The 27,167-nt window shown below is 44.3% G+C and overlaps 2 protein-coding genes across 6 annotated transcripts in view; both read right to left on the bottom strand.

The window, feature by feature from the left end:
• Positions 1-41: 41 nt before the first annotated feature.
• taf15 (TAF15 RNA polymerase II, TATA box binding protein (TBP)-associated factor) lies at positions 42-10,198 on the bottom strand. 4 transcript variants are annotated; one of them, XM_042064218.1, is made up of 16 exons: positions 10,064-10,198; positions 9,470-9,503; positions 9,130-9,172; positions 8,975-9,029; positions 8,760-8,868; positions 7,390-7,583; positions 6,311-6,455; positions 4,743-4,777; positions 4,108-4,140; positions 3,851-3,960; positions 3,163-3,292; positions 2,143-2,256; positions 1,746-1,824; positions 977-1,059; positions 598-757; positions 42-294 (listed from the first exon to the last, which is right to left on the bottom strand). In XM_042064218.1, exons 1-16 carry the CDS (start codon positions 10,071-10,073, stop codon positions 255-257), a joined length of 1,374 nt encoding a protein of 457 aa, XP_041920152.1. In that variant the 5' UTR covers positions 10,074-10,198; the 3' UTR covers positions 42-254. The 4 variants fall into 4 exon arrangements, with proteins under 4 accessions (XP_041920152.1, XP_041920154.1, XP_041920153.1 ...); XM_042064220.1 differs by having other exon boundaries at positions 7,435-7,583; positions 10,064-10,183; XM_042064219.1 differs by having other exon boundaries at positions 8,993-9,029; positions 10,064-10,183.
• A 1,447-nt stretch (positions 10,199-11,645) lies between these two features.
• Positions 11,646-27,167, bottom strand: part of porb (P450 (cytochrome) oxidoreductase b) — a 28,940-nt gene continuing 13,418 nt past the window's right edge. For both annotated transcript variants that reach the window (XM_042064202.1, XM_042064203.1), the window contains 14 exons: positions 25,521-25,569; positions 25,014-25,142; positions 24,406-24,555; positions 23,067-23,191; positions 22,412-22,501; positions 21,035-21,133; positions 19,735-19,851; positions 18,402-18,520; positions 17,780-17,961; positions 16,897-17,046; positions 16,432-16,699; positions 15,545-15,690; positions 13,500-13,585; positions 11,646-13,264 (listed from right to left, as the gene is read on the bottom strand). In XM_042064202.1, coding sequence (XP_041920136.1) covers positions 13,120-13,264; positions 13,500-13,585; positions 15,545-15,690; positions 16,432-16,699; positions 16,897-17,046; positions 17,780-17,961; positions 18,402-18,520; positions 19,735-19,851; positions 21,035-21,133; positions 22,412-22,501; positions 23,067-23,191; positions 24,406-24,555; positions 25,014-25,142; positions 25,521-25,569 — 1,855 coding nt within the window. In that variant the 3' untranslated portion in view covers positions 11,646-13,119. The remainder of the gene's footprint in view (positions 13,265-13,499; positions 13,586-15,544; positions 15,691-16,431; positions 16,700-16,896; positions 17,047-17,779; positions 17,962-18,401; positions 18,521-19,734; positions 19,852-21,034; positions 21,134-22,411; positions 22,502-23,066; positions 23,192-24,405; positions 24,556-25,013; positions 25,143-25,520; positions 25,570-27,167) is intronic.

Here is a 27,167-nt window from a genome sequence, read left to right as displayed (position 1 = left end):
TGGCCATGCCCCTCCCTCCCTCCATCTTTTCCCTGCCCACCCACCCCCCCAACCAATCCCCTCACAGTAGACAAACATCAACACTTCTGCCTCAAAAAGATCGCTTAGAAACAGTTCATCAATAGGACGCGCTGGCAATGAAAGGTATGCAAATCGCAGATGTGGACGTGACCCCTCCCCTCCGACCCATGACCCCTTCCTCGTCACCTCGGCGACAACCCCGGACCACTGGAGCGGGGCTCTGGGGAGATTCTTTAGTATGGCCGGTCTCTCCTGTCTTCCCTGTGATCGCCTCTGAAGAGAGAAGGGGGGGGGGGGGGTCATGAATCACCTCTGCACATAGGGCAACATATTTGACTAAAGAGTTAATTTCACATGTACATGGTTTTAAGAACACATTTAACTAGCTCAATCAGTGCATGAAAACAACGAAACACCAATGCTAACAGAGGTGCTTAGTTGAGCAATCATTACATAAGTAGTCATGCCAATGCTTAAATGGTATCCCAACAGAGATAAGCAGAGGGTCGACATTGCGATCACCACTAGTTGCTCAGGTAAATTCTGGAAAAGTCCAGAAAATCCCAGGTAACCCACCTTCCTCCCATCTTGTAGCCGCCGCCGCCGCCGTATCCTCCGCCACCTCCTCCATAGCCACCGCGATCTCCACCCCGGAAACCGCCGCCACGGCCCCTGAAGCCACCTCCACGGTCGCCGCCGTAACCTCCCCTACCACCACCACCACCGCCACCGCGGTCTGGGGCCGCACGGGAAACAGAGGGACACATGATTAAACTACGCTAGTTTACTGTGAAAAGCAGTTTGTCTCAACTACATGTTTCTTTTTTTGTTGTTGTTGTTCATGATTACTGCAGAGGGAGGGAATCCATGAGTGAGGTCATAAGGAGGGCAATAATGTGTGCATTGACTGGGCACCTGTGTGCCCAGGGGCTAGAGGCCAGTGCTCCCGACATACCTCCGCCGTAGCTGTCTCCAGGCTTGGGCGCGCCACACTTGTTACACTCTTGACGGCGAGCAAAGTTCATGTTGCCACAGGAGCTGAGGAAGGAGAAAATCAAGGATGAACACACATACACTCTACCAGCCACCGTCACATAAATGGACCCCATAGCAAACTACTTGGTGAAATTACCAGTCACTTTTTTATATTTCCACAGCATCTGGTTGGTGCAAATTTCAATCACCGCCATACACACTTAAGACCACACCTCTGCTTCCATTTTGCAGTCTACAGATTTTTAAAAAAAGACTTGACCAAATCCATCTATTTGACCTAAAGCTGCAACCAAATTATTTTCAAAGTCAACTAATCTGTTACTTTCATGATTAATCAATTTGTTGTTTTATTTGATAAAATCAGTTAATTTTGCATCTTTCTGAAAAATTGTCACAAACGAATTAACCAATTACCAAAAATAGCACCAATAAAGGAGTTTAGTGGACAATTTAGTCAATTAATTTCATTTGAATTGTTCCAGCCTTATTTTCACCAAATCCAAATGAGGACTAATAAAACAGGATGCATGTTCTTCTGAAGTCAAGCCCAACATCCAAGCAGCACCCATCCAAATAATTGAACAGCTGTGATTAAATAAAATGACCTCAGGGGTAAAAGAAAAGTACAGGTGAGGCATCTGCCCAACTCCCTCCTCCAGTGCACATATCACCACTCACTTAACTCCCTGTGGTAGAATCTACATAGGAATAAGAACAGCGCCCTCTACCTGTTGGGACAGGGCCAGTCTCCACCCTTCACGTCAAAGCTGGGTCCGCCACCACCAAATCCACCGCGACCCCTGAACCCTGGAAGGAGGGACAGAAAGAACCAGGATCAGGTGTTGCATCAAACCAGCCATGACCAGGCAGTGATTTTTGTATCAAAAACATTTTCTTCTACAGCTTACAAAATAGATGGCGCTTCCGAAATCACTGAGTTATCAGGTTAAATAACAATGATGTCTATTGTTCAAAATAATTGTGATAATGGTTTTTGCTTTAATTAAAAGGTTTAGTCAGGTTGGAACAGGCTCCAGCAGCACATGGTTAGAATTCGAAACTGGTTTAAAGAACAAGCACAACATGAATGAAATTGAGAAAAAGGAAAGTGAAAATGCTTCGAACCTCCACGTCCTCTGCCGCCACCACCACCACCACCACCTCCTCGGCTGCCGGCTGCAAATTCAGCCCTACGGGTGGCAAACGACACCTTGATGGGTTTTCCTTGGAACTCCTTTCCTGTTGAAGGCAAAAGAAGTGGTGCACACAATAAACATGACAAATTCAAAAGATATGAACAGCAGTTTGTAGCAGCAGACCGTTTGAGTGAGGACGGGAGGCATATGAAGTGGGGGGGGGGAACATTTGTACAAATGAGTAGTTATAGGAAGACAGGCAAGTGTTTAACTTACACGATACAGCCTGTGACCGAGCAAGATCCCAGTTGTGAGTTCAAGCAACATGACGCGGGTGGAAATGTGGTTGATAAACATGTTTCAAAGAGGGTTAGTCTGTGGCTAATGGCTGGTGCTATAGCAGGACTCAACATGGCTCTGCTTCCGATCTGAGCAGGCATCTCTGTTTTTTGCGTATGTCAGTTTAGTCAATTAATGTCAAAATCATGAGACCTTTTAAAAAAAATACTATTCCCATTCACATCAAACATATTATAAGTGGATTTTATGTTAGCAGTACCTACAGGCTTACTGTACCCGAACTTAACCAAACTGACTTTAAAACCGAGGTACACATCGAACCGTGATTTTGTGTACCGTTACACCACTACCACCTAGAATCTCCGTTCAATTTCATTTCACCATCAACTATTTCCACTTTCAATACTAGCCTGGCATCTGACAATGCACTAACATTTCCCTCGGCCATCAGGGTGCTTGGCCATTCAGCAACGAGGGGATGTCATTTTGAAAATGGCTGCGGTAAAAGGTAGATCTAGTAGCAAAGCTACTACGCCAATGTGGTTTATTATCCATTTTTTAAAGGTTAGGCAAAGTAGGAAGTAACATTAGGATTCTCTGATCAATGTGATTCATTAGGCTGGACCAACGATTTCAAAGTTTACACAAAGCATGTGAACCAAACAATGTGAACCAAAGCAGTGAGTCTGGAAAACAGGCTAGTGCTCACCATCAAACCAGTCAATGGCAGCTTTGGCAGAGGGCGGGTCGTCAAACGAGACGGTGGCTTCCCCTTTCAGCTTCCCCGTCGCCTTGTCTGTGTAGAGGTTAATCATAGGCAGGCCGGTTTTCTTGTTCAACTGTAGCAAAAAAACAAAAAAAAACAAAAACAGAATGAAAATGACTGCAACTTGCAAGTGGTGATTGTAGCAGTAGAATATTTATGTTTACTTAGGAGAGACTTTTATCTAGTATAATGGGCTACTTAAACGAAAGGCTCTCAATGCAGCCAATTTAACTGTCATAACGGCATCTTCTGTTATATTATGCTCCTTACATCTTCACTCAGACACTGAATATCTTGTTTGCCCAATAATAACCATTTTAACTCACATAAATCCTTCTTTATCGTAGGTAAAGGTAACACCTAACCGGGTCCGTGTAGACATTAATTACATTAACAATAGTGGCAGGTTCAAACACACCTGGCTCCACCGAAAACAAACGAGCCGTACATGCAAAGAGCCAATAAGACATTAACAATAGCAAATCTTCATAATAACTGGATGTCAAACTGAACGTTAAATGGCCAACACTCAAATACGTGCCATTGAAGATAATGGCATTCGCTAAAAGGAATAACCGTAAATGTGAGCAGAATCAGACAAGCTGGCTACAGCTAGAGGGAAGTGGCTTGCCTTGATGATGCCAATCTGCTTGAAGTAGTCGGCCACTTCCTGAGTGGTTACGTCTTCTCCCAGGCCCTGAACAAAGATGGTGTTGTTGTCAGAGTTGTCCGTCTCTCCACCTAAACAAGGAAAACAAAAACGAGAAAGCTGAGAAACACGGGATCCCTTAAAGCAAGCTTGGCGGACCAAGTGACTCATCTCTAGTCCACCCAATCATGCACAATGTAGCTTAAGCAGAACCAGACTCGCATCTGGCCCATACTCACCAGCATCATCCCTTTGGCCGTAGTCTCTGGGTCCTGAAAGACAACAAAACAGGAGAAGGGAGGGAGACGCCGTTAGATGCTTAACTGCATAACTACTATTTGGGCTACATATTTTTTTTTTTGTATAAACAAGCTTCTTTCTGTCTTTTACAATTGACTGGCAATATACTGACAATATAAAGCTATCCACCAGTGTTTGCATAACCTTTGAGTGATTGGAGAACTCCTTGCAGCACCAAAGCACAGGGTCTTGAGTTTAGCAAACAAAACAAACCACAAGTACTCTTTGGCTAAGGCAAGTTTCTTTCCACCACAGGCGACAGTGGCTCATCCATAGGCTGCCATTTACCACGCTCTCACCCTCCATGCAAGTGTAAGGTTAATCATGTTACAGATATAAGCTTATACCAGATGAGCTTTTACCAGAGGAAAACCTCATACAGACAGTTTAAATACTGATGCTCCTGGGGTATGCACAGACATAAATGGTGGCTCAAGAGATTGATCTTTGTAAAGTAAGCTTTTTTTTCCCCCTTTTATTATTTTTTCCTCTCCTTTTTATTTTTCCTTTTTTTTTTCCTCCTCCTCTCATTCCTTCCTCCCCCATTGAGACGGTTCTGATGCTCATCACTTACCACCGAAATTTTTGTAGCCACCACGGTCCCCACCACTGCGGAGGAAAAATTGAAGATATGATGGCTTTCCTTTGTCGCAAACCAGGAGCCCAAAGCTCCCCACTACACAGTCACAGTTCTAGGATGCCCTGCCATGGTTAACTCAGAAGGTAGGGAGGTCTCCCATCCAACACAAGTTGGGCCAATAGACGAAACGGGAGACAATGTGTAGGAAATTTAAAGTAACTGGGGCCAAATTTTGACTTCAAATCTACAGTCAGTTTTGCAAATGAAGAGTGGTTGATCCATAGTCAGATTTGTTCAGGAAATCAGAAAGTTGTGATTTGAGTGTCTGGTCTCAAAACTTTGGCAGGGTCGCCTCTGGGCTACCTTGTAAATGTGGGGTTTAAATTTTAACCAGTGTGACACTAAAGTTCTAGAAGCGTACAATGAGAATCTATTTTTCTTCCATTGAGTGCTTATATGAGCTCCAATGGCTGAGGTCCGAGTTAAATTTCATTCACTTTGATACCTGCAGTATAAAATGTAGACCATGTTAACACAAAAGCAAACCAGTCCATGTGAAACAAGAACACAACACTGCAATGTCACCGTTTTAACATTGTCCCCATTTGAATAGTTGATTTGGCAAGCTTGTGCTGCATGTCGACAGCAAATACAACCTCAGGGCAGATTTCACAGTCCATGGGGTTTCCGCAAATCTAAATGGGAAGGGGGTGGGGTGGCCATATAGCAGGGCGAAACTTTACAACCAGTGGACTTTCTAAATGGTGCACAGGAACATGAGGCACTGGCAAATCATTACCTCCCGAGACCTAAACAGATCCCATATATATCTACCAATGATGGGACAGGTGGATACAGGACAAGTGGATAAAGTGTTTCTTTTTTTTACCCCATGGCAGTCAATCCTCTTGCTAGATTTACAGTGAACAGATAAAAACAAGGCAGGCTGCAAAGCACGTATGGCAACATACTAATTTCATTACTAAGGTGTTGGGAGACTGGTATCATTTAAAAATGAATACATACATTAGTTATGTGTTGAATAGAGTACTGAATGGCTTTCCGTGAGACTTTACATACAGATAGAAGCACTGTAGTGTACTGCCTAGACACAGGAATGTGACCACACAGGGAGGATACCTTTGAGAGAGCAGAGGTGCTCTGTGCAAACAGGTAGTGAGGTGCGGCACCAAATCTCATGACTGGCAGAGCTTCCAGGACGAACAGGTGAGCACCAGTCAACACATTCCCCACATCACCTTGCGCTAACAGACTCAGAGTGAATCCAAGGGGATTGCAGGGTATTACCGTAACACTTGTGCTACCAGTTCAGCTGAGAGACTGTGGAGGTGTGGGTAGGGTGGATGAAGTACATGAGTGGAGTGAGGGGAAAAGGGTGGTGTGGAGGTAGGGGTGTGTGTGTGTGTGTTTTGGGGGTTAGATTTAGGGTTTAGGCAGGGGGGGGGCCTAAATGGTTTAGGTGGAGGATTAAGAATGGAAAACATGGGCATCCCTCTCTAAATGTGATTATACCTTTTGGGGCTGCACGCTCAGTGACTTACCCCATACCAGAAGGTGGGCCTCCTCTTCCGCCACGGTCGTAGCCACCGCGATCATAGCCACCGCGATCGTAGCCGCCACGGCCCCTGCCACGGTAGCCCTCGGAGCGGTCAGAACCAGCATCGTCTCCATACCGCCGGCTCTCACCTGCGAGGGACAAACATGGGCACAATGACACTCCGACACAACACGCACAGCAGCCTCACAGCCAACGACCTCAGAGGGGTAAACTATGGCGCGGGGTTAAGGGGCCTGTTGAGGCAGAGGTGCATTCAAATGTTACATTGTTGGCTTTAAAGTGTTAACAACAATGACGAGCAACAAGGCAACTGTACGCCTTGGTTCGCTGAATTCTGAACACTCCTTTTGCTCAACATTAGACTCAACATACCATTATTCTCGCGTCATAGTATAACCCACAGGTCTTCAGCCAACACAGAAGAGAATATCTAGCTGCCTTTATCTAGCACACACACAAACGTGCACCCACACTCTCATCTTTGAGCCCCAACTCCAGCAGTACCAAAAAGTCCATCAGCAGAAACATAACTTCTACCACAAATTGCTCAAAGACCGTAACAATTGCACAAGTTAAAGCTGTAGTTGGCAAGTCTGACAGATTGAGGGGACTTAACCAACATTTTGAATGTTTACAACTCATGCCCCTCGCCCACTACCACCGAGCACCCTCTCATCGAGTTTGTGCTCGTCAGTGCGCACCAGACTGTGATTGACAGTCAGATCTCTCACAGCCCTGCTCTGATTGGACCAGAAGAACGGGAGCTGTGGATTTTTGCAAAACAAATAACAGGCTCTAGGTGGAGGTAGAAGTGCGTGGTTTTTTTTTCTAAAACCGGCTGATTTATGTTGTTCTGTCAGAGCATAGTGTCGTTTTCAGTGAATATGATCAAAAAAAAAAAAATCTTGCCAACTGCAGCTCTAAGATTAGACAACAGACTTAGTTTTGACTACAGTCTACAGCAGAGATGATAGTTTGGCAGCCGTGGAGAGAGGAAAAGGCCTAATGTGTGTAGGAAACTGCTGCTCGTAACTAGTGAACAGGCACGTGAGGACACTTTACCCTCGTTCCTCCTTCCATAGCCCCCTTGAGACTGGCCATAACCACCTGACTGTTGGCCATAGCCTCCTCCACCCCCAGCTACTGGAGCAGCAGATTGACCATAGCTGTTGCCGGACTGTTGTCCGTAGCCACCTGTGGCTGGCTGGCCATAGCCCGCACTGGGCGGCTGGCCGTAAGAGGCCTTGTCACTGTACCTGCAGAGGATCGACAGGGGAAAGAGGGCACCGTGTTAGCAAAGATGGCTTGACCTTGAAAATGTATACATGTCCTACGAGAGGCCATTTGCGTTACAGCGCAGACAGGTTAACACCACATAAGTGGAGGGACACAGTTATCCAGACTTTCTACCACAGCCATGAAAGTACAGTCAATGCAGTGTTTCCCATACATTGACTTATTTGTAGCGGCCCACCACAATATCAACATTGACCACCACACAATGATTTTCCAGGTTGTACTAAATTGTGCTTAAATCTGGTTAGCATCATAACCACACTGTGCTAATTTGTTAAAAACTGTTGTATTCAAGTTAATTCTGCAAACCAACCACCACAAATGGAATTCAATTCTGTGGGAAACACTGCAATGTCAACAAAAGGAAACCAAAACCACCAAGTTGATATGCAAGAAGACTTATAGGAAGATGTCCACAGGGACCCAAGATTGAGCCTGGCCTGAAGTCATTTCCTGAACCTACTCAAACACTAGTATCAAACATGTTAGTGTATTTTCTTTAAAGTTGTTTAATTGTTTTCATTTAAAATAGATTCCATGATTGGTTAAGAGCTTAATTAAACTGTAGTTGTACATTTCACCAGTGGTGGCTACAACCCTTGGAATTAAAAGTGAACCAAGTGTCCAGAACTACATTCTCAATTAAAAATTGATTTGGTGGCTAACAGAGTCAGAGGTAGAGTAGGGTTGGGAGTCTTCTAAGTATAAGTATATATACACTCTTTTGATCCCGTAAGGTAAATTTGGTCTCTGCATTTATCCCAATGCGTGAATTAATGAAACACACTCAGCACACAGTGAACACAGTGAGGTGAAGCACACACTAATCCCGGCGCAGTGAGCTGCCTGCAACAACAGCGGCGCTCGGGGAGCAGTGAGGCTCAAGGGCACTTCTGCCTACTGGTCGGGGTTCGAACCGGCAACCAGTAGGCCATGGCTTTCTAGATTAGATTCACCTTTGTCATTGTGCAGAGTACAAGAACAGAGACTGACTATACTATTCTGACGCCCAAATAATAGGCCTGACACCAAATTATGTTTTCCTAGGACCTGCAAAATTCTCATCTGTGTCCCATTTGATACCAAAAAGGTGAGTAACCTAAAGGGTGAAGAGTTTGTATCGATGTGACACTTACCCAGCCGTGGCGTCCGTGCTTGGCTGACCATAGGAGTCGTAGCTTTGTGGTGGCTGCTGAGCGTAGCCGCCTGAAGAGTAACTCTGGGGGGCCGGCTGACCATACCCTTCTATGAAGAGGACAAATAAAAAAAAAACAGTCAACACAACAACACCAGACAGCATGGAAACATCAGAGAGGTTTAATTAACGAGGAAGAGCAGCTAAGCCACTCACCTGACTGACCATACGCACCATAAGAACCAGCTCCATTGCCTTGCCCATAGCCCTGCTGAAATGTAATATGCATGTTAAACTACATTCGACAACGTGTTGTAGAGATCAATAGGAGTAAGGTTAATGTTTACTTATTCGCAGATAACCACACCAACCTGTCCAGTCTGTTGATAGCCTTGACTTCCATAAGAGCCATAACTGCAAGACATCAATTTATTTTAACATTGGACACAAAAATCAGTTGGGAAACATCAGAAATGTTAACGTTGACGAGGAGGTAAATTGATTGGCTAATTGATCTAGGTTACCCTCAAACGAGTATGTTAAGAATCAAGTATGTTAAGAATCGTGGCAAGGCAATACCTTGTAGGGTTAAGTTAACAACTTTATAGCGTCTGTGATTGAATAGACATAAGCACGCAATCGCTTTACGGTGTGTACAGGCTAGCTGACTCGCTAGCGTTAACATCAGATTGATAAAGCTAGCAACGTTACCTTTGTTGAGCTCCAGGCTGCCCGTAGCCCGAATCTAGACGTAAAGTTGAAAATCATAACCACGTTTAGTCGTCAATCAAAAGAAGAATGTAAACAATACAAACATGTGATGGTAAACCTCGGCAATAGGTAAATTCGTGTTTAGACTACACACGTCACATTGTCAGCTATTTAGCTAGCCGCTAATGTTAAGCTGGCTCGCTAGATGGCTAGCAGCTAGCTGCTACATTAGCCTCAGACCACGCTGCCTAACAAAAATGGCGGTTAAAACCGGGTTGTAACCATTTGACCTGCATAGCAAAAAACAACTAATCTTGCATTATGTGTGGGCAATTTTCTCTCTGAGGACATTTCGAATAACTATGACACGAATTTACATGATGTAAAGGCAGAAAATTAGAGCTAGGCCACAACAACTGCTATGGGGCACTTGCTAACTGCCTCGCTACTCAGTACGCTAGCATTAGCTTGTCAGCTAAGGGGTAACGTTAGCCCCTGGCTTTTCTCGCTTACCACACGTTCACCTTTACCATTTAAGTACGTACCAACCACAAAATACGTGCCTTTCGCTTTGCACTACCAAACCAATCTTACCTGAGGCCATATTTGCGTCTAAGTAAAACGAATAGCCCTCCTTTAACTACGATTATTTAAAAACCAAACGACATCCACACACACACACACACTGCGGCATTTATCAACTCTAACCTCAAGTTGGCGTGTACCAAGTCCAGTTTCAAAGTAAGATAGAGTGTTGTGTCGTCTGACTACTATGTGTATCTGCCATTATAGAAAAGACAACTATTACATTTCTGTCATTATTGTCAGATGAAATAAACTAATACTGTGTATGTTTTAACATACATGAAAAAAGAGTCTTCGGTAACAAATCATAATTTTAATTTCTCGTTACACCCTGTCCTACACATAATAGTATATTCCATTGCGCCATTTTCCTGTTTAGGTGTAACGTCACATGATCCCTCCTGGATCGAGCAACAGTTGTAAGCAATTGTAACAGACTGCTGGCCACTATAACCTATTAGATTAGGCCCTACTGTCTCGTTGGGGCCAAACATTTAATGAATGTGAGGCAAACAATTAATGAATGTGATTAGCTGTCACTGCTTCTCGCTCCTACCAGAAAGAACAAGACTTCCAGGCCCTCTAAACCACTGATGGTCACTTTGTAGCAGAAAATGTAACACAAGCCTCATACTGGCGTCATATTTGTTCCACCTAAACAATTCATGGCGACCCTCGCCTCTCTGTAAAGTCCTGCAGGCCTACCTTTAAAAAAAAAAAACAACAAACAAAACACTGTGAAGGCCTAGCTGATGAATTTCTCTGTGCAATGGGCTAGTTTAGACTAAAGTGGGATTTCCATGCCTTCACTGTCCAAAACCCACAACAGTGCATCAGGTCCCCATGTCAGTCATTGTACCAAATATATATTATTATATATTTTTTTAAATATATAATTAAATGTTATATTTGTACGTTTGTAATCAGATGCACTCTTGTTCCACGTTGTGTCTGTATTTTAATTATCCATGTTAATAGGCCTACATTGGGATACTTTTCCTTACTATCATTGTCTTTGCATAAAGCACATCCAAGTATTCATGTGTATGAAATGCGCTAAATAATAAATCTTGCCGGCATAATTTTGTGCAGCCAAATCCCATTTAAGCCCAGTCTTCAATTTGCGATTGGTTTTATGAGTGTTTTCTTTAAGACATGGCCCTATCTGTAACTCTTGTTAAAATAAGACCACAGCAAAAGCTAATAAAGAAAAGCGAAGATATTTTGCTCGAAGTTCACGAAGAGGAAAATGTGAAGGATGAATGTGCGTGTGCGTGTGCGTGTGCGCTCGCGCGTCTGAGGTGACGTGAGAGCCCATGAACGGTAAGGCAATATGGTTGCTGTTGCATGGTAACTTGTTATTTATGGGTGGTCACCAATATTGCCAGCCAGCTGTCAGATCGTAATCGCATTGGAAGTGTGAGGAGTGTGCGTATCTCTCTCTGGCCTTACGCACTCGACTGATCAACAAACGATATGGCCTACAATGACCACCAAGGGCCACGAGTTATGCCTACTCAATAAGTGAAGATCATAGCCCAGTATCTGACACATTTCGTGTCTTGCCAGTTAGACCACAGTGAGACACACGTTTTAATCACAGTTTTATTAATTTAGAAAGACATGCCTTAGTTATATTAATACATAGGAAAATTGCATATAAAAGTTGATGGTGCTGACAGAAAAATAACAGCAAGTATCAATGTACCTAACTCTTGATACAAGTTAAAAGAAGGCAAGCTATATAATAAGGCACTAATTCACTTTGTCTACAATAAATTTGTGGGGTCTGACTGGAGAGGAGACATCATTTCCTTGAAAAGAAAAAGAGTACTAACAGGCGGTTCCAAAGTTCATATCGCTCATCACCCCCCCCCCATCCCACCCTTTTAAAAGTCACTCAAATGTGAACATTGGACACACTTGCATTCACCCAAGAACACAGTGAGCCCATGTTAATAGCCACCAATCAGTGAAACTAAGAACAGAACAAACCACTTGTTTAAGTGCACCGTTTAAAATGTTGGACACAAATGTGCATCAGACTTAGAGAGAGACATACGAAAATCTAAAACGGAATAAGATTAATTCACAGGCTTCTAATTACAGTACATGAAAAACCATGATCAAAGTAAATACATCCTCATCTGGGAGCTCTTCCAAACAATATAGTGATATATTGGGGAAATCAGGGAACTTTTTGCATTAAAATCGGAAGCATTTAAGTGACTGATGAGCTTAAAAAAAAAAAAAACCTTTACACCCCACACAGTTAATCACTTAAAAAAGTAAACTGAATAGTGTGGAATAAAGATGTGTGCACAGGGTGATGCTTTCATCTGAGCCAGAACACCCCTCTGCAGTCTGCATGTACTTTAGGAACATTGCATCAAACACTTGAAAGTCAAAAAGACTATGACAATCCATAAAAGGCAGCCTCATAGCTTCCCCTATGAGAAGCTCCATGATAGACGCAATGAGTCATCCTATGCCTTTAACTGATCCTGCATTGCAATATGCGGTGGCTGTCGCCAATTACTGTACACAGTTAAAAAAAATAAATGCATTGCACAGCCACTGGAACTATGCATAATGTCAAAGGCTACATTCAAAGGCTCCTTGTCAAGCTCTGCATGGATTGATTATGCAACAGTGATGATATAAAGTTAATTATTTGCACAGAAAATGTTTCTACACAAATTTACACATATGATATCTATAATAAATCCTCCTCAATCTCCTGGTCACTGCGGAAGTGAGATTTGGTCCACATTTAGCACATTGCAACCCCCCCCCCCCCCCCCCCATCATATGTACAATGAGTTTATGGAGTCAGCCCAAAGCATTGTTCACCTTACCATTCTTAAGAGACTGTTTTTGGTGTGCACATGTGGTCTCAAGAAACATGTAAAAACCAACAATGACAAAAACAAAATTCAAAACTAAAAATAACTGTAGAAGATAGACTTGTGTCCAGCCCCCTGGTACCCCCCCCCCCCCCCCCCATACTGTTCAAGGGAGGAGGCTGGTGCTTGGAGGGGGTGGGGTGGGGTGGGGATAGGCGTTTAGCTCCACACGTCCTGCGAGTAGCGCCCCTTGGTCATCAGTTTCTTGACATAGTCGGTGGCCTGGGCGTGCGTCATGCCTCCCAGCTCCTCAGCGATATCGTAGAATGCCGCCTGCACGTCTCGTGCCATGTTACGAGCATCCCTATGGATGGATCACAAACAGGTCTCATTTTTGTCCTGACATTTTTACATGGAGTTTCTTGGAACATGAACATACAAAGCAAACCAAACCAAGTCTTTTTCGTTTTGTCCCCACAATTTAGTCAACTAAACAATCCAATTTAATAAACACTCCAATCCCATTTAGTAAAGATGGGCCTCTGCATTAGTTAGCTAGGCTAGGAATAAATAAAAGCTGTTGTGTGATTTCCACTCACCCACAAATGTAGATATGTGCACTTTGTGAGTGGACCTGGTTCCAGATCTCCTCCTTGTTATTCTTTATGAGGTGCTGGACGTACACCTGAGATAACACAAATCCAGAGGGAGGGAGGAAAGAAAGAAGCGCACACGCACACGCACACACACACGCACACGCAGAGAGAGAGAGAGAGAGGATCAGAGACACAGTATGACTAAGAAAAGCAGCACCACACACTCACAAAGTACAGTTCATCATCATCAGTCCCATTTTATTTGGATGATCCCCTATAAGACTGTCTACAGATATCCAGATTATAAACTGTCTGAACTATAATTTACGGTTAAGGTTATGGATTAAGGTTATGGATTAAGGTTTGGTTTGGTTAAGGTGATGTTCAGTAGACAATTATAAAGAGCGAACTTGAATTGAATTTGAACTTGAACAACCCACCTTTAACCCTATGAGGCCTACATTCTCACTACCTTTAGTTATAAGTGTTTATCCTGGTCATTGTAAGTGCCATTCACACATGCTATATATTGTTTTTTTCAGTCTAGGCTACCCAGACCTGCCACCATTTCATGTATTAATACACTAATATTTCGTTGGACTGCCTTTAGCTTTGAATATAGCACGCACTCGCTGTGGCATCGTTTCCACAAGCTTCTGCAATGTCACAACATTTATTTCTGTCCAGTGTTGCATTAATTTTTCGCCAAGACCTTGTACTGATCACGGGAGATTCGGACCACTGCGCAGTCTTTTCCAGCACATCCCAAAGATTCTCAGTGGGGTTAAGGCCCGGACTCTGTGTCTGGTGATGAATTCTTACATTTTGAAACGTATCTCACCACATCAAGCTGCCAGCTGGACATTACTTTCATTGTGTGTAGTGTCCTGAACCATGTTGGAGGGAGACTCTGGGGCAAGTTACAGTAATTTGTGGTGTGCCTTACAGAAATAAATACCATTTTTTATTTAGTGATGAAAAATGAGCTTTCTGCGCTCCACATCTGTGACACAAACTGATGCATGGTAGCCTGTGTGTGCACTCATGACGATTCTCTACAAAAACTTTTTACTGCATTGCAATGAACAAAGTTAAGGCAAAAAAGTGTTCCTTTGTCGAAGTGGGATGCAATGTGAGCTTTGAATTGGATACCATGCAGTAATTTGCTAGGATCTTAAAAACGGATTATGAACATGCTTTGCCATAAAGGAACACAAACATGATGGTGTCGGATTACGAACATGCTCCGCCACGAACACATCGGGTAGGTTGAACTTATTATTTTGCGGTCACTTCATCTGTTTTTGTAACATGATCCTTTTCACCCAGAAGGATGTGCTTGGCATCAATGGATAGCTCTGTCTCCTCTTTCATCTGACATGCGTGGCATATCTATGAGATCACGGGTTTGCAAGTAATTCAAACGACAGTAATGGGTGCGCAGGTGAGCGCAGAGTGGTATAGACTGTAAATATGATGCAATTTGATTTAATTTCAAATTCTGATTATTTTCAAATACTTCATAGTAGAGACAAGTGCCTAGTATTGTTGGAAAGCCCAACTTCTGCTCGGGCACGCAATAAAGGTTTCATCTCGCTGCAACGAATAGTTCTGGAGCAATTTAAAGGAGCAAGGTTAAAGTAAGCTGAATAAAGTGTTATCTTACCATTCATGTATCATAATTAGAGCAGTACCATCCCACATACTGCAGCTATAGCAAGGACATTTCAACACCCCCCACATTGGTCATTGTGTGGGTATATGTACTTTCTCTGTCCATTTTCTTACACTAACCAGTCAGAATCTTACATAATTGGCATGATCAACAGGAAATACATAAGCTAGTATTAGCCTCTGTTCAGCTACTGAATTAAGCCTGTTTAGCTACTTAAAATTAGCTTCTGTGTAGTTTTGGGATTAAGACGAAACACAGGGTAATATACAGATATTGTCTAATGCTGGACACTGCTGCTGCTGTTGGCAGCAACCTTGGTGCCCTATGACCCAACGGGGGGCATAAGCCGGACAGTCTATCTGACTGGTTGTACCTTCTGATCCTGGTCTCTGGAGAAGGCCACGTTAAGCTTGGTTAGAACGCCTGTCTTCTCAAACTCCTCGAGCTCCTCTTGGTACAGGTAGTCCTCGTTCTTGTGTCGGCAGCCGTAATACAGCACTGTCTCACCAACCTCTTTTCCTGCAGAGTGAAGACAGACACACACACACACACACACACACACACACACACGTTAAATCAACCAAGCCACTGAGTCACGTCACTTACATAATTGAGATGGATAAAGTGATAGTAATGCAGTTGAGTTCCGGTGGCTTGAGTCTTCCATAGCATGTTATAGCTAAAGGACAAATGAGATCCAGCACAACACAGTACAGTACATTAGAGATCCTGCAGTAATGGACCAGAGTTTAGCGTTTCCTCATGTTCTCAGATACACAAGGCTTTCTCTCCTCATACAGTTGTATAGTTGTTTCATTCTTACAGCTTCGTTCTACAGCATGTGCAATGTTTATAGTTTACTGGAGACAGTTACACACTGTAACTGAACACAATAGAAATCTGTATGCATGCAGACTAGTTGGCTGAGGACCTTCTGAAACGAACCGGTCAGTCAACTTATGCAAGTCATGAAATTATGTAAATGACTTGAAATTAAATGAAAATATTAGTGGTGCATTTTTGCCCCAAGTTATAATACAATGCTATGCATGAATATGAAAATGTAAAACAAATCTCCCAAACTAGGGACTTAGGTCCTTTTGCTCAAAGAACAATAATCATCCAATGTAATGTGAAGCAACACAACAGTGTTTGTGTGTGTGTGTGTGTGTGTGTGTGTGTGTGTGTGAGAGAGAGAGAGTGTGAGTGTGAGTGTGTGTGTGTGTGAGAGAGTGTGAGTGTGAGTGTGTAAGGTGTTACCTTGCTCCTTTAACCACCCGCGCTCCTGGACGAAGCCAATGAAGGGAGCGATGCCCGTGCCGGGCCCGATCATGATGACCGGGTTGGTGGCCTTGAAGGGCAGGCGGAACTGGGACTTGCGCACGTACATAGGCACGGTGGCCTTGTGGCCGTTGTCGGTGGGCAGCTTGCTCTTCAGCCAGTTGGTGGCCACGCCCTTGTTGGTGCGGCCCGTGCTGGTCTTGTACTCCACCACCACGCAGCAGACGTGGATGCTGTTGGGGTGTACCTGAGAGACCAACAGAGGGCACCAGTGAGCTACACCAAAAGGCTCTGCTTACACAAACAGGCAGTGTGCTAATGGGGACATTGTGTTGTTCTCAAGTGAAATGAGATAAAAACAAAATATGAAATGTTTTAAATGAAATGTTGGTGGATCAGGTGTGTGTGTGTGTGTGTGTGTGTGGTGGCGGGGGTATGGCCCACCTTGGAGGAGGAGGCGATGGAATAGTATCGCGCCTGTAGGCGAGGCAGCAGTTCACACAGGTGGTCAGCAGGGGGCTTCAGCGATGGCATGTCCTCAAGGATGGCTAGGATGTTCCTGGACGGGTCCAGCACGAAGCTCTGGTACAACGCCTGACCAGGAGAGCAGAGAACAGGGCTCAAATATCAGGGAGTAGCAACAGGGTCACACACACACACACTTTAGTATGATCTCTGCAAGTGTTGGAATTATAATACTTTCTTGCCGTGGATTTTTGCCATGGACACATTGATTTGTCATGAGGAAAGTAAGTGTTTCACTGATCTGATGTTCTTAAATTGAACAGTGTTGGAACTCTGGTTCTTTCTATGCACAGAGTAAAACATAAATGTCCCTATCCAAACTCGTCTCGTATTTTAAACACAGAGCACAAAAGCAGATTAAGCTTTTGAACTTCAAGGCCAGCTCACAGAAGGGGAAGTAATAGCTAGGATAGTTCACAGCATAGATAATACTCCTGACCTTGCTTGTGCACTCTCACAAGGCTACCGAGACGCAAACCTGTTAAATGCCTTTGAGTGTGAGTAGAGGTGATCTGCTGCTTTACTCAATCATTACAAGGGGGCGAGTATGAACACAAAGAAGTTATCGAACCATTGTTATTTTTTTTTTTTCCTGTGTGAGTGATGCTTTAATTATGTTAAAGGCAAGCTATGTGTCCCCCTCTAGTTAGTCACACAGTCTTGTGCGGAGAAGAATTTGTATTTTCAGCTTAAATTAATAGATTCTCTGGAAAGCTCTTCTGTCTCTTATACAACAGCGTCAACATCAGGCACAGTCTCAATGAGACTGAACGGAGATGGAGATGGAGATGCCCCCCTTCACCTTGCCCTCGGAGGAGGAGGAGGCCATCTTGCGCATGTTCTCCTGGTCCTTGGGGTCAGTGGCGTACTGGGCCAGCTCATAGAGCACGTTGGTGCGCGGAGGGTGCGTGATGTCCAGGTAGTGGGTCAGAGCGGTGCGGTAGGTAGTGGGGCAGGGGAATGGGTGCTTCTTATTGGACTCCTCTGCGAGGGACAGGGACACACACACACAAAAACACACACACACACACACCTCAGGATGGTGGTATGGACTAAACATGACAGGGGAGCCAGCACATTTCCTGAGTTTCTACACAGCACCAAAGAAAGCTGACAACTTGGCACAATTCCCAAGGTCTTTGACGAATTTTGATGAAAGTACTGTCTTAGGAGTTGTATTTTGAAGCTGTGGTCACAACTCACAAATAATAAATTTACATAATTTCAAATTACTAAGAAGAACTCTCAAGAAATATGAAATTCAAATTTGTAATCTGTATTTAGTAATGACTGAAAAACTAAATCTAAACAAAGTCTGATTTCCCTCCCTCAGATGCGTGGGCAGACGGAGAAGCCTTCAGATGATGCCATTCATCTTTCACACAGATGTTGCACAAACACACTCCACAAGGTTAACGTCATACCGTCAAGGTTGTTGAGAGAGATAACAGTGTCGAGGTCCACTCCAAGGATATCACCCAACTTGGTCACAATAGTTGTGTCATTGATGGGATAAACAGCCACGTGATCTCCTGACTCATATCTAGAAGGAGAAAAAGAGGTAGGTAGAGACAGTGAGTGAGTGAGAGTGAGAGTGAGAGTGAGAACACCTTTCAGGTCACATTCATAATTTGGTAACAGTCACGTACGCCCCCTCCTGAGGAATGTCATTCAGGCAACAGTGCAGTACAACACCATAAGCCCTCTGCCAAGACTGATGACATGCTGAAAAACCAGCACAGTACAGTTATAGCTTATAGGGTCTGATTAACAACCCAGATAAGCACTCAGAAATCATTCAGGTGATTTCAAACACTGCTGTAAGCAAGCCTTATCTCACCTATTAGCACCGTATCAAAGACTTGCCACAAAGCAAAAACCACACCAATGACATCATCCGCAAACAATCTCTACTATATCAATATGTATCTTCAGTTCAGCCTTTCCAATCATGCATTTCACTGACTGATATCAATGTTCGAATGTTTTATACAGAGCTGGCAGTGATGACGCACTACTCTGAAGAGTGCACTGCGTCTCTGTTGTTCCTCTCTAAATTATGTGGGAAGCATCTTGGCTTTGGCCATTTGCTGTGTTGTTGTACTCGAGTCCTCGAGTCATGAGCTAAATTTAGAGACTCGTGACTTGACTTGAGCACTGAATGACTCGAACTTGAACTCGTACATTCAAACCATGCAGACTTGGAAATTGAGACAAGGACTCAACTTTTTTTTGTACGTCACATTAGGCTATAACTGTAATATGTCATTGTAATATTATTTGGTAAAGGATTTTAATATCTAAATTATTTTTAGTATTAACATTAGTGCAATGGAGTGTTACTGCTTCATGTCATACATCACGTCATGTTCCTACAAAACGGACGTTAAATTTAATGGCGCCAAATGCCTGGAGACATGAATGCCCCAAAGGTTGTCAGTTTTGCATTTGATAGTGACACGACTCGGATTTGACTCGGATGAGTAGTGGACTCGACTCGGACTTGAACACTGGAGACTCGAACCTGGACTCGGACTCGAGGCATAGTGAGTTGACTACAACACTGGCCATTTGAGCCTAACGTATTTCTGGAAATTACATCATTCACACACACACACATACAGTCAGTTCTGCATTCACTCAAAGATGCGCTTAAAGGCCAGGCTCACATATCCAAACACCTGTAATGGTATCCTATGGTGAGGTTCATCCATCCTAACACCTGTAATGTTAGTCGTTACTCTATTTGAGCGTTACCTGATCTTGGATCCGGTGATGTCCAGTTCCAGGTGCATGAGGTGGCGGTCGCCCCCCTTGTTCAGCTTGCGGTTCACCGTCACCGGTGCCAGGAAGGGGTTTTTAGAGTCAAAGGGCCTGCGAGAGAGAAATGAGAGTCAGAATGGCGAATCACACACCCAGTCACAATTTATTTTTTAATGGACATTAATGTATATTTATTTCTAAATTTCTCCCAGTAATAGAGTGCAACAGGGGCCACAAAACACAAAAATAATTAGGACGTTGACACAATAAAGATGCAAACGAAAGGCAAAGGGATAAAACTTCTAATTTCTCTTCCTGTGTACAAAACAAAAGTGGGCTTTCTTAGAAGCAAAGACATGAGAGAAATTTGTTGTGCTAGTTGCCAGGGGGCCTCGCATCACAGGGATCACTGAATTAGCCCATTATGACTCATCGCACCAAGTCTACCAAGTGATACTGTTCCGAGGAACAAGCTGACATAGCGGGTGAGGCAAGTAGATAGGAAGCGGAGATCAAACTCCGCTTCCTATCTCTGGAATCGAACGTCGCACTAACATAGCTATTTTACAGCTCCCCAACCTGCCGCGTCAGAGCCGTCGTCAGACGTGCAGAGGAAGCCAAAGCGGCGAGGACACTTCAGTTAGTCAGTCTCACTTACATCATCGATGGACCATCGGCGTGATAAAGGGGGTCAGACTAGCGGTGCTAAACAGAACTGCAGGAAACCCAGGTGCTGGTTTCAGTCAGAGTACACTTTGGGCTTTGAGAAAGTGGATATACTACACACCAACTATTTTTAACTAAAAGGGGCGATAGTACTACTATTCATCTCTTCTAAATGCTATGAATTCGCACCGCTTCAGGTCAGCCAAGGATGCCGTCAAATAAAACAAATAACTAAACTAAGCTAAACTGGTGATACAACTCTAACTGAAAGTACATTTTTGGTATCCACCTTCGATTTAGATGATATTTGCGAATACATTACAGATTGATTACAATAAATTACAGATTCACAGGCACCCTAATTTCATTGATGGGCAACTGGGAACAAGTAAAGGAGTGGGTCGAGTCTTAATTAAAATTAAATTAAACACACAGGTAGTTTAATAACTCGGCAACGTCATCTTGCTAATTTAATACTATGAGTAAGAACCTAGACATAGAAACATAGAAATTAAGGTCATGAGCTTTTATGGTTCTGTTAAAAATAACCATCCTTGCCGACACTGTCGATGCACATGCGGTAATGCTGTGAGGAGCTCTGTGAAGCCGTGATTGGCTGTGAACTCACGGTTTCTGGCTCTCAAAGCTCTTGAGTCGACCCAGCTCTCCAGTGTACACTTTGTTCATGTTGAGGTCGTCGTGCACCTTCAGCTCGTACTGACGGATGCTACAGCAGGGAGAGGGAACAGAGGGGGGGGGGGGGGGGGGGGGGATCAGCACAGTGTGTATGTGTTTGTTCTCACATCATCAACCTTCATGGTACAACAGGTGTCTGTGTCAAGTTTAAGTAATCAACAATCTTCAACTCATATTGGCAAATGATACATCAGGGACAGAGGGCAGGTTAACTCTGTGTGTGTGTCTGTGTGTGTTTGTTCATGGAGAAGTAATCCCTCACTTTCGCTCATAGGTTGTGGAAATGGGGGGAAAGGTTGTGTGTGTGTGTGGCTTTATCCACCATCTGTCAGTCACATCCATCATTGTGTCTGCCTATGTGCCCGACTTCAGTATCTGCCAGAGTGTGTGTGTGTGTATAAGTGTATACTGTGTGTTTGTGTGTAAGTGTGCTTTCGTGTGTGTGTGTGTGTGTGTGTGTAAGCCTAAGCTTGCTTTGATGGTATGAAATTACAATAATTTAGTTTCAAACACGACTGCATTCCAAATGACACCATCAATCTTCTGTCAACATGCCTTAATTATACTGGTTTGTATTATGTTTGCATTTATAATATAGGTTGTCATTTTAAAAAATCTTTGTAAAAACCTTGGTGTGGGTGCGAGAGAGTGAGTGAGAGAGAAAGGGATGATCTGCAGATGTGCACATCACAGAGCTCCCCGGTCTGCTTTGATGGGGATGAAGCTTTGAGAGGCTAGTAGGCCATGCTAATGCTAATGCTAATGCAGGAGATTTCAAAGCAGACGGGGAACAGAGAACAGAAGGACAGCAGCTGCAAGGCACCAGGACTCCGGTGACAGTCTAGGGCTGTCCAAAAGGACACAGTCCCCAGCTCTCTCATAGTCTCAAGTCTGTCCAAAAGGACACAGTTCCCAATTCTCTCAGTCTCAGGGCTGTCCTACAGTCCTCAGCTCTCTCATAATTTCAGGGCTGTGTAATGGTTGTCCACTCACTCACTATACAGTCGAACACAGCTCAGTTCTCTCATGAGGACTACCAGTGGTATGTAATTAAAACTCAGCCAAGTTAAGGCTGCTATTCTGCCCAGAACACTGCATACTATAAAAACAAAAATGTGGGTGTCTGTCAGTCCACCAGAGAGAGAGAGAGAGAGAGAGAGAGAGAGAGAGAGAGAGAGAGGGAGAGGTAGTACAGACAGGTCACCCTCATCAGAGGGAGTGACTAGCCTTGAGCCTGCTCGGAGTTTGATGCATGCAGGGCAGAAGGGGCAGGGAAGATGGGCGTGGGGGGGTTGGTTGGAGCACTAACCTGGACTCCTCGCCAGTGGCCTCCACTCCAAAGTGCTCACACATGGCCGGCCAGAACTGCTCCCTCCACGAGACAAAGTCCTCCTCCAGGCTGAGCAGACACACACACACACACACACACACACAGACACACAGACACAGACACAGACACACACACACACACACACACACACACACACACACACACACACACCACAAATCATCATCATCCACAGGGCTTACACTCAACACAGTAGAAACAGAGGTGAGGGGGAGGCACATGTTTGTCATTTAGAGACGATCCTAACGAATGGAAAGATGTGCAAATGAATGCCCGGGCTTCTATTCAAACAACTCGACCGGAGGCTTGGCTCTCAGATAAAGCAAGCCGCCACTGACTCACTGCCAATGGAGGAGAAATAAATTACTGTCCTGGTAGATAACTAAGGTTGTACGTGTCTGTTGGAGAGATTTGCAACAAGTATTTACAGAGTAAAAGGACTAGAACCCATATATTCTCCAGCTTCAAAAACACACAAATAATTAAATCCAGGATGTGTATCATCACAAGTCAGTGTCATAAACAAGCCCTATCTTTCATTTCTTCCAGGTCTTTAGTAAGCGCTAGACTACGTTGCTCCTCTTTTCTGATTGGTCCACACCCTCGTCATACTCACTTGCCGTCGTCGTCTCCCATGCCGAGGTCAAACACTCTCTTGCCTCCAAGCTCTTCCAGTCTCTTGTCCACGTATTTGCCCATGGCGTTGTAGTGCTCGTACGTTTTATTTCCCAACGCAAACACCTACACACACACGGCATTCAGTTTCTTATTAATATTAGGCTGATCCTCAAACAGATGCTTCAATCCAAACAAAGCAATGTACATTTATGTCAGCACAGCAGGCAATTTCTGAAAATGCAGCCAATGCCTTTAATGCAAAGTACTGCACAGAAAAGAACATAGAAAAAGGGCCCAGTCATATATATAAGCACTCATATCTATACTTATGTTATGGATCTATATGTGTGCACCCTTTGAAGGCAAATCTAGGGCCTAAACGCTGTTGTTCAAGTCTTAACCGAGCCTGGGCTCAAGATGCAAATGTAAAACACATACTTAAATACCTTCCAAGGAAGAGAGTGGAATCTATAGTCCAAGTCATCACACAGCTAACCCAGAGGCTTTGGCTAATCTGCCCATTTCACTAGTGTGTGGGAAAACTACACAGACAATAATCCCTCCGCAGGAGTCAAGGGTCACTGCAGTAATTGACCATGGCGAAAGAGATAAGGCCTCTGGGGTAAATATTTGTTTCAGTCATGTGTGCTTTGAGTGAGTGAGTGAGTGAGTGAGTAGAGGGGTGCTGGTGTCAAGTAACTGCTGAGTCACTCAACTGGGCCACATTCACCAGTCTGTCAAAACTGCTGTGTCACTGCAATCCCCCAAAATGTTGCTGCATCAGCGAGACTTAAGCAAGAGCGGAGTTTCGACTTCTGCAAGAGTGGAGTCTCAAATCCAGATCCTCATTCACAAGAACATGACTCAACTTCTCCATTCTGTGGAGACTGATGTGAACCATACACTGGCTCACATCAAACCATAATCACAATGGCTGACCGCAGTGGCCGATAGTGACATGGGTCAGTCATAATAGCCTGACGGTTCGACTCAAGGAGTCCTTCACACCCTTAATGCTGCAACCGTGACGTGCTCATGTGGGTTTTCTTAGAGCTGCCCCTTTTCAGTAATAAAGCATCTTCACACAGCACTGATGGTGAATGACTGAAATCAGGTCCCTCGACTTGCCAAATTTGCTGAGATCACTTAAATGCTTGGTCATGGTCTTATTTGCCCCTCCAGTAACATCCTCTTTCCCACAAGAGCATGACTAAGCGAGTCACGTCATCAAACAAAACAACTCATTCTACTCCACAGGCTGAGAAAGACCGTCAAGTCATGCTGGGACTGGCAATAAAAGAGGAAATGATGTTGAGGGAACAGGAAGTGGAACTCACGGCGAAGTTGAGTCCATCCAGGTCTGCGTCGCCTTCCTGAAGCCAATCGTAGAAGTCCTGGGCATTGTCCGTAGGGTCGCCCTCGCCGTAGGTGGCCATGCAGAAGATGGCCAGAGAGTTTTCGATCTCCGACAAACGCGCCAACTCCGACTGTAGACAAACACACACACATTTACTTACACTACGCAGCAGCTAATGCAGGAATGCAGTACAGAGCCAAGGCACCCCACGACTGTAAACATTACACAGTCGAGGACCACACACAAACACTCAAACACTTGCAGCTGTACAGACGCACACGCATACACAAAACACTTTTTTATTACTGATAGAAATAACAAAACAATACAAGTACAACAGGTAAAACTCACTCACTTCAGTTTTTTTTCTAGAACATTCAGGCACACTTTATGAAGGCGCCCTTATGGTTATGGTTATGGGATTTGGCTTCTTTGTCCAAAGCGACCTTATAAAGCCCTTATCAAACATAAGGTCATTTTTGTCATTTCTGCTGTACTGTGAAATTGTGATGTGACTGGAGGGCGTATGAGGAGAGGTCTCATGATGAGGAGGAGGAGGAGGAGGAGGAGGAGGAGTCTAATGATTACCAAGTCGTACTCCTCCGGGTCCGCTGCCATCCCCTTCATGCCGTAGCGCTGGGCATCCTTGGACAGTCGGTTGGAAAACTCCTCGGCTGTGCCCGTCTGGGAGCCGTAGAACACCACAATGTTTCGGCCCTGGCAGGGAGAGATGGCAAAGATGATACACACATGCGCCACAGTTCACTCTTCAAAACAAATGTGTGTGTCTGTGTGTGTGTGTGTGTGTGTGTGTGTGTGTATGTGTGTGTGTGTGTGTCAGAGCTCCAGTAAAAAGTCCTTCAAGTCCTGACATGAACTTGGCAGAGTTACACACATCTGAAGTGAATAGAGGGCAAAATCTGAACAGCCCTGTCATCACACTAAAGCGAGATCTCTCACAGAGCACAAAGGCTCCATTCTAGAAAATTGCGATTTAACAGAATTTATAAATATTAACATTGTTGAACAGAATCAGCTGGATCTACCTGCCAGATCATTGCACTGGAATGCAAAACTACTAAAGTGCCAACTTACGGTTTTCTTCATTTTCTCGATGAAGCTGGTTTCCCTGGTGCTAGGGGCTCTGGAGAAGGGAAGGAACACACACACACACACACAAACAAACCAACACAAACACAGTTAGTTCACTCAGCTGTCATTCATTCAACTGTCTCCAATCACTCATCAGCCTACAGCCGGGCATGGGCCAGAGCAGAGGGGCCGGACCAAAGCCAGAACAGGACCAGCGTCTGCTCTCTACTGAGCGTGCTCAGTACGATCACCATGAACAAGGCCGTGCAACAGCAACACAAAGGGGGGAGAAGCCTGGCAGCCTCAGTTTCACTTCATTTATGTGATTACAGGAGCTTAGCAGGAGGCATCTCGCCTTGAGGACCCAGGAGGCGGCTGTAGACAGGCCGGCCCAAAACAAAAAACAACCCGCAGGGGGAAACCATGCTGCCGCTGGGTGCATGTGCAGCAGCACACAAACGCTACGCTAGGCCAAAGCTTTCAGCACCAGATCATACGAATAGGTGCTGACCAGCTGTACTACTCCACTGGGTTTCATGGAAGAGCAGTACACCAAGGGGTTTAAAGTTATTATATATTTGTATAATAAATATATTCTTTCATACCAACGATATAGCGCGATGATATTGTTTAAATAAATGATGAGTTCATTTTTTGCCTATACAGAGGTGACCAAGAAGCTAGCAATTATTGTCCAAAAAGTATTGCTACACCACGATACTCAATATGTTGTCCAACAGTGAGCCATTTTCCCCCGTTGCACCGACACTGGATTTTAGGGTTCCCCCACCTGCCAAATCCCACTTCAACTACCGAGTACACCCATCTTTTTTTTTTTATTTAATTCATTCTGCATTCATTCTCCCAATTAACTCCTGTATGGGAGACCACACTGAGATGCTACTATATGTATATTGGCATAGACTCATGCTGTGGGGTGCTATAGTATATTTGATAATGGTACAGACTCATACTATGGAATGCTTCAGCAAGTATATTAATAGTGCTCTACTAGGAAGTCCTATTGAGCATCGCTGCTGTACTGGCATAGCCATGCTGACAACATGCTGATGCACCAGAGCTCTGTAAACCCAATATGCAAAAACAACAACAATCTTGCAAAACATTTACAGCCCTTCAGGACCCACATACCATGCAGGACAGCGAGGGCTCTTACGTACCTCTTCAACACACACACACACACACACACACGACTCACACAGGGGCAATAGCACACTTATCCTGCCCTGATCTCCTCTCCAGTCTTCTCCTCTCTTAGTGCAGCGCAGCTCTGACCCAGTGACCGTGTATGGACACACCTTCAGCCTTTAACCTGCTGTCCACTGCCTACACCAGTGAAAGCACACACACACACACACACACACACCTTTGATTACAGCCCAAAGAAACAGAACTAGGGCTCTACTATCCACTCTCATGGTCTACTTGCCCTGTGCTAGACCACACTGCCTTGTCCTCAACACTCCGCTCCATTTGAGGGTTGTACATGTGTATGACTCAGCTATGACTCAGTGTGTTGGTATGCTGCCAGGGTTGGAAACTCATTTCTTAAAATGACTTAAATATCGAACAGCCACTGACAGACAAATGGTCAAATTCAGCAACCTCTCAACAGCAAATCATCATTTT

The sequence above is a fragment of the Alosa sapidissima genome, chromosome 15 (assembly GCF_018492685.1).
Source record: "Alosa sapidissima isolate fAloSap1 chromosome 15, fAloSap1.pri, whole genome shotgun sequence".
In the NCBI taxonomy this organism is placed as follows: domain Eukaryota; kingdom Metazoa; phylum Chordata; class Actinopteri; order Clupeiformes; family Clupeidae; genus Alosa; species Alosa sapidissima.
The sequence above is the reverse complement of the archived record's forward strand: the minus strand, read 5'-3'. Positions and strand labels throughout refer to the sequence as shown.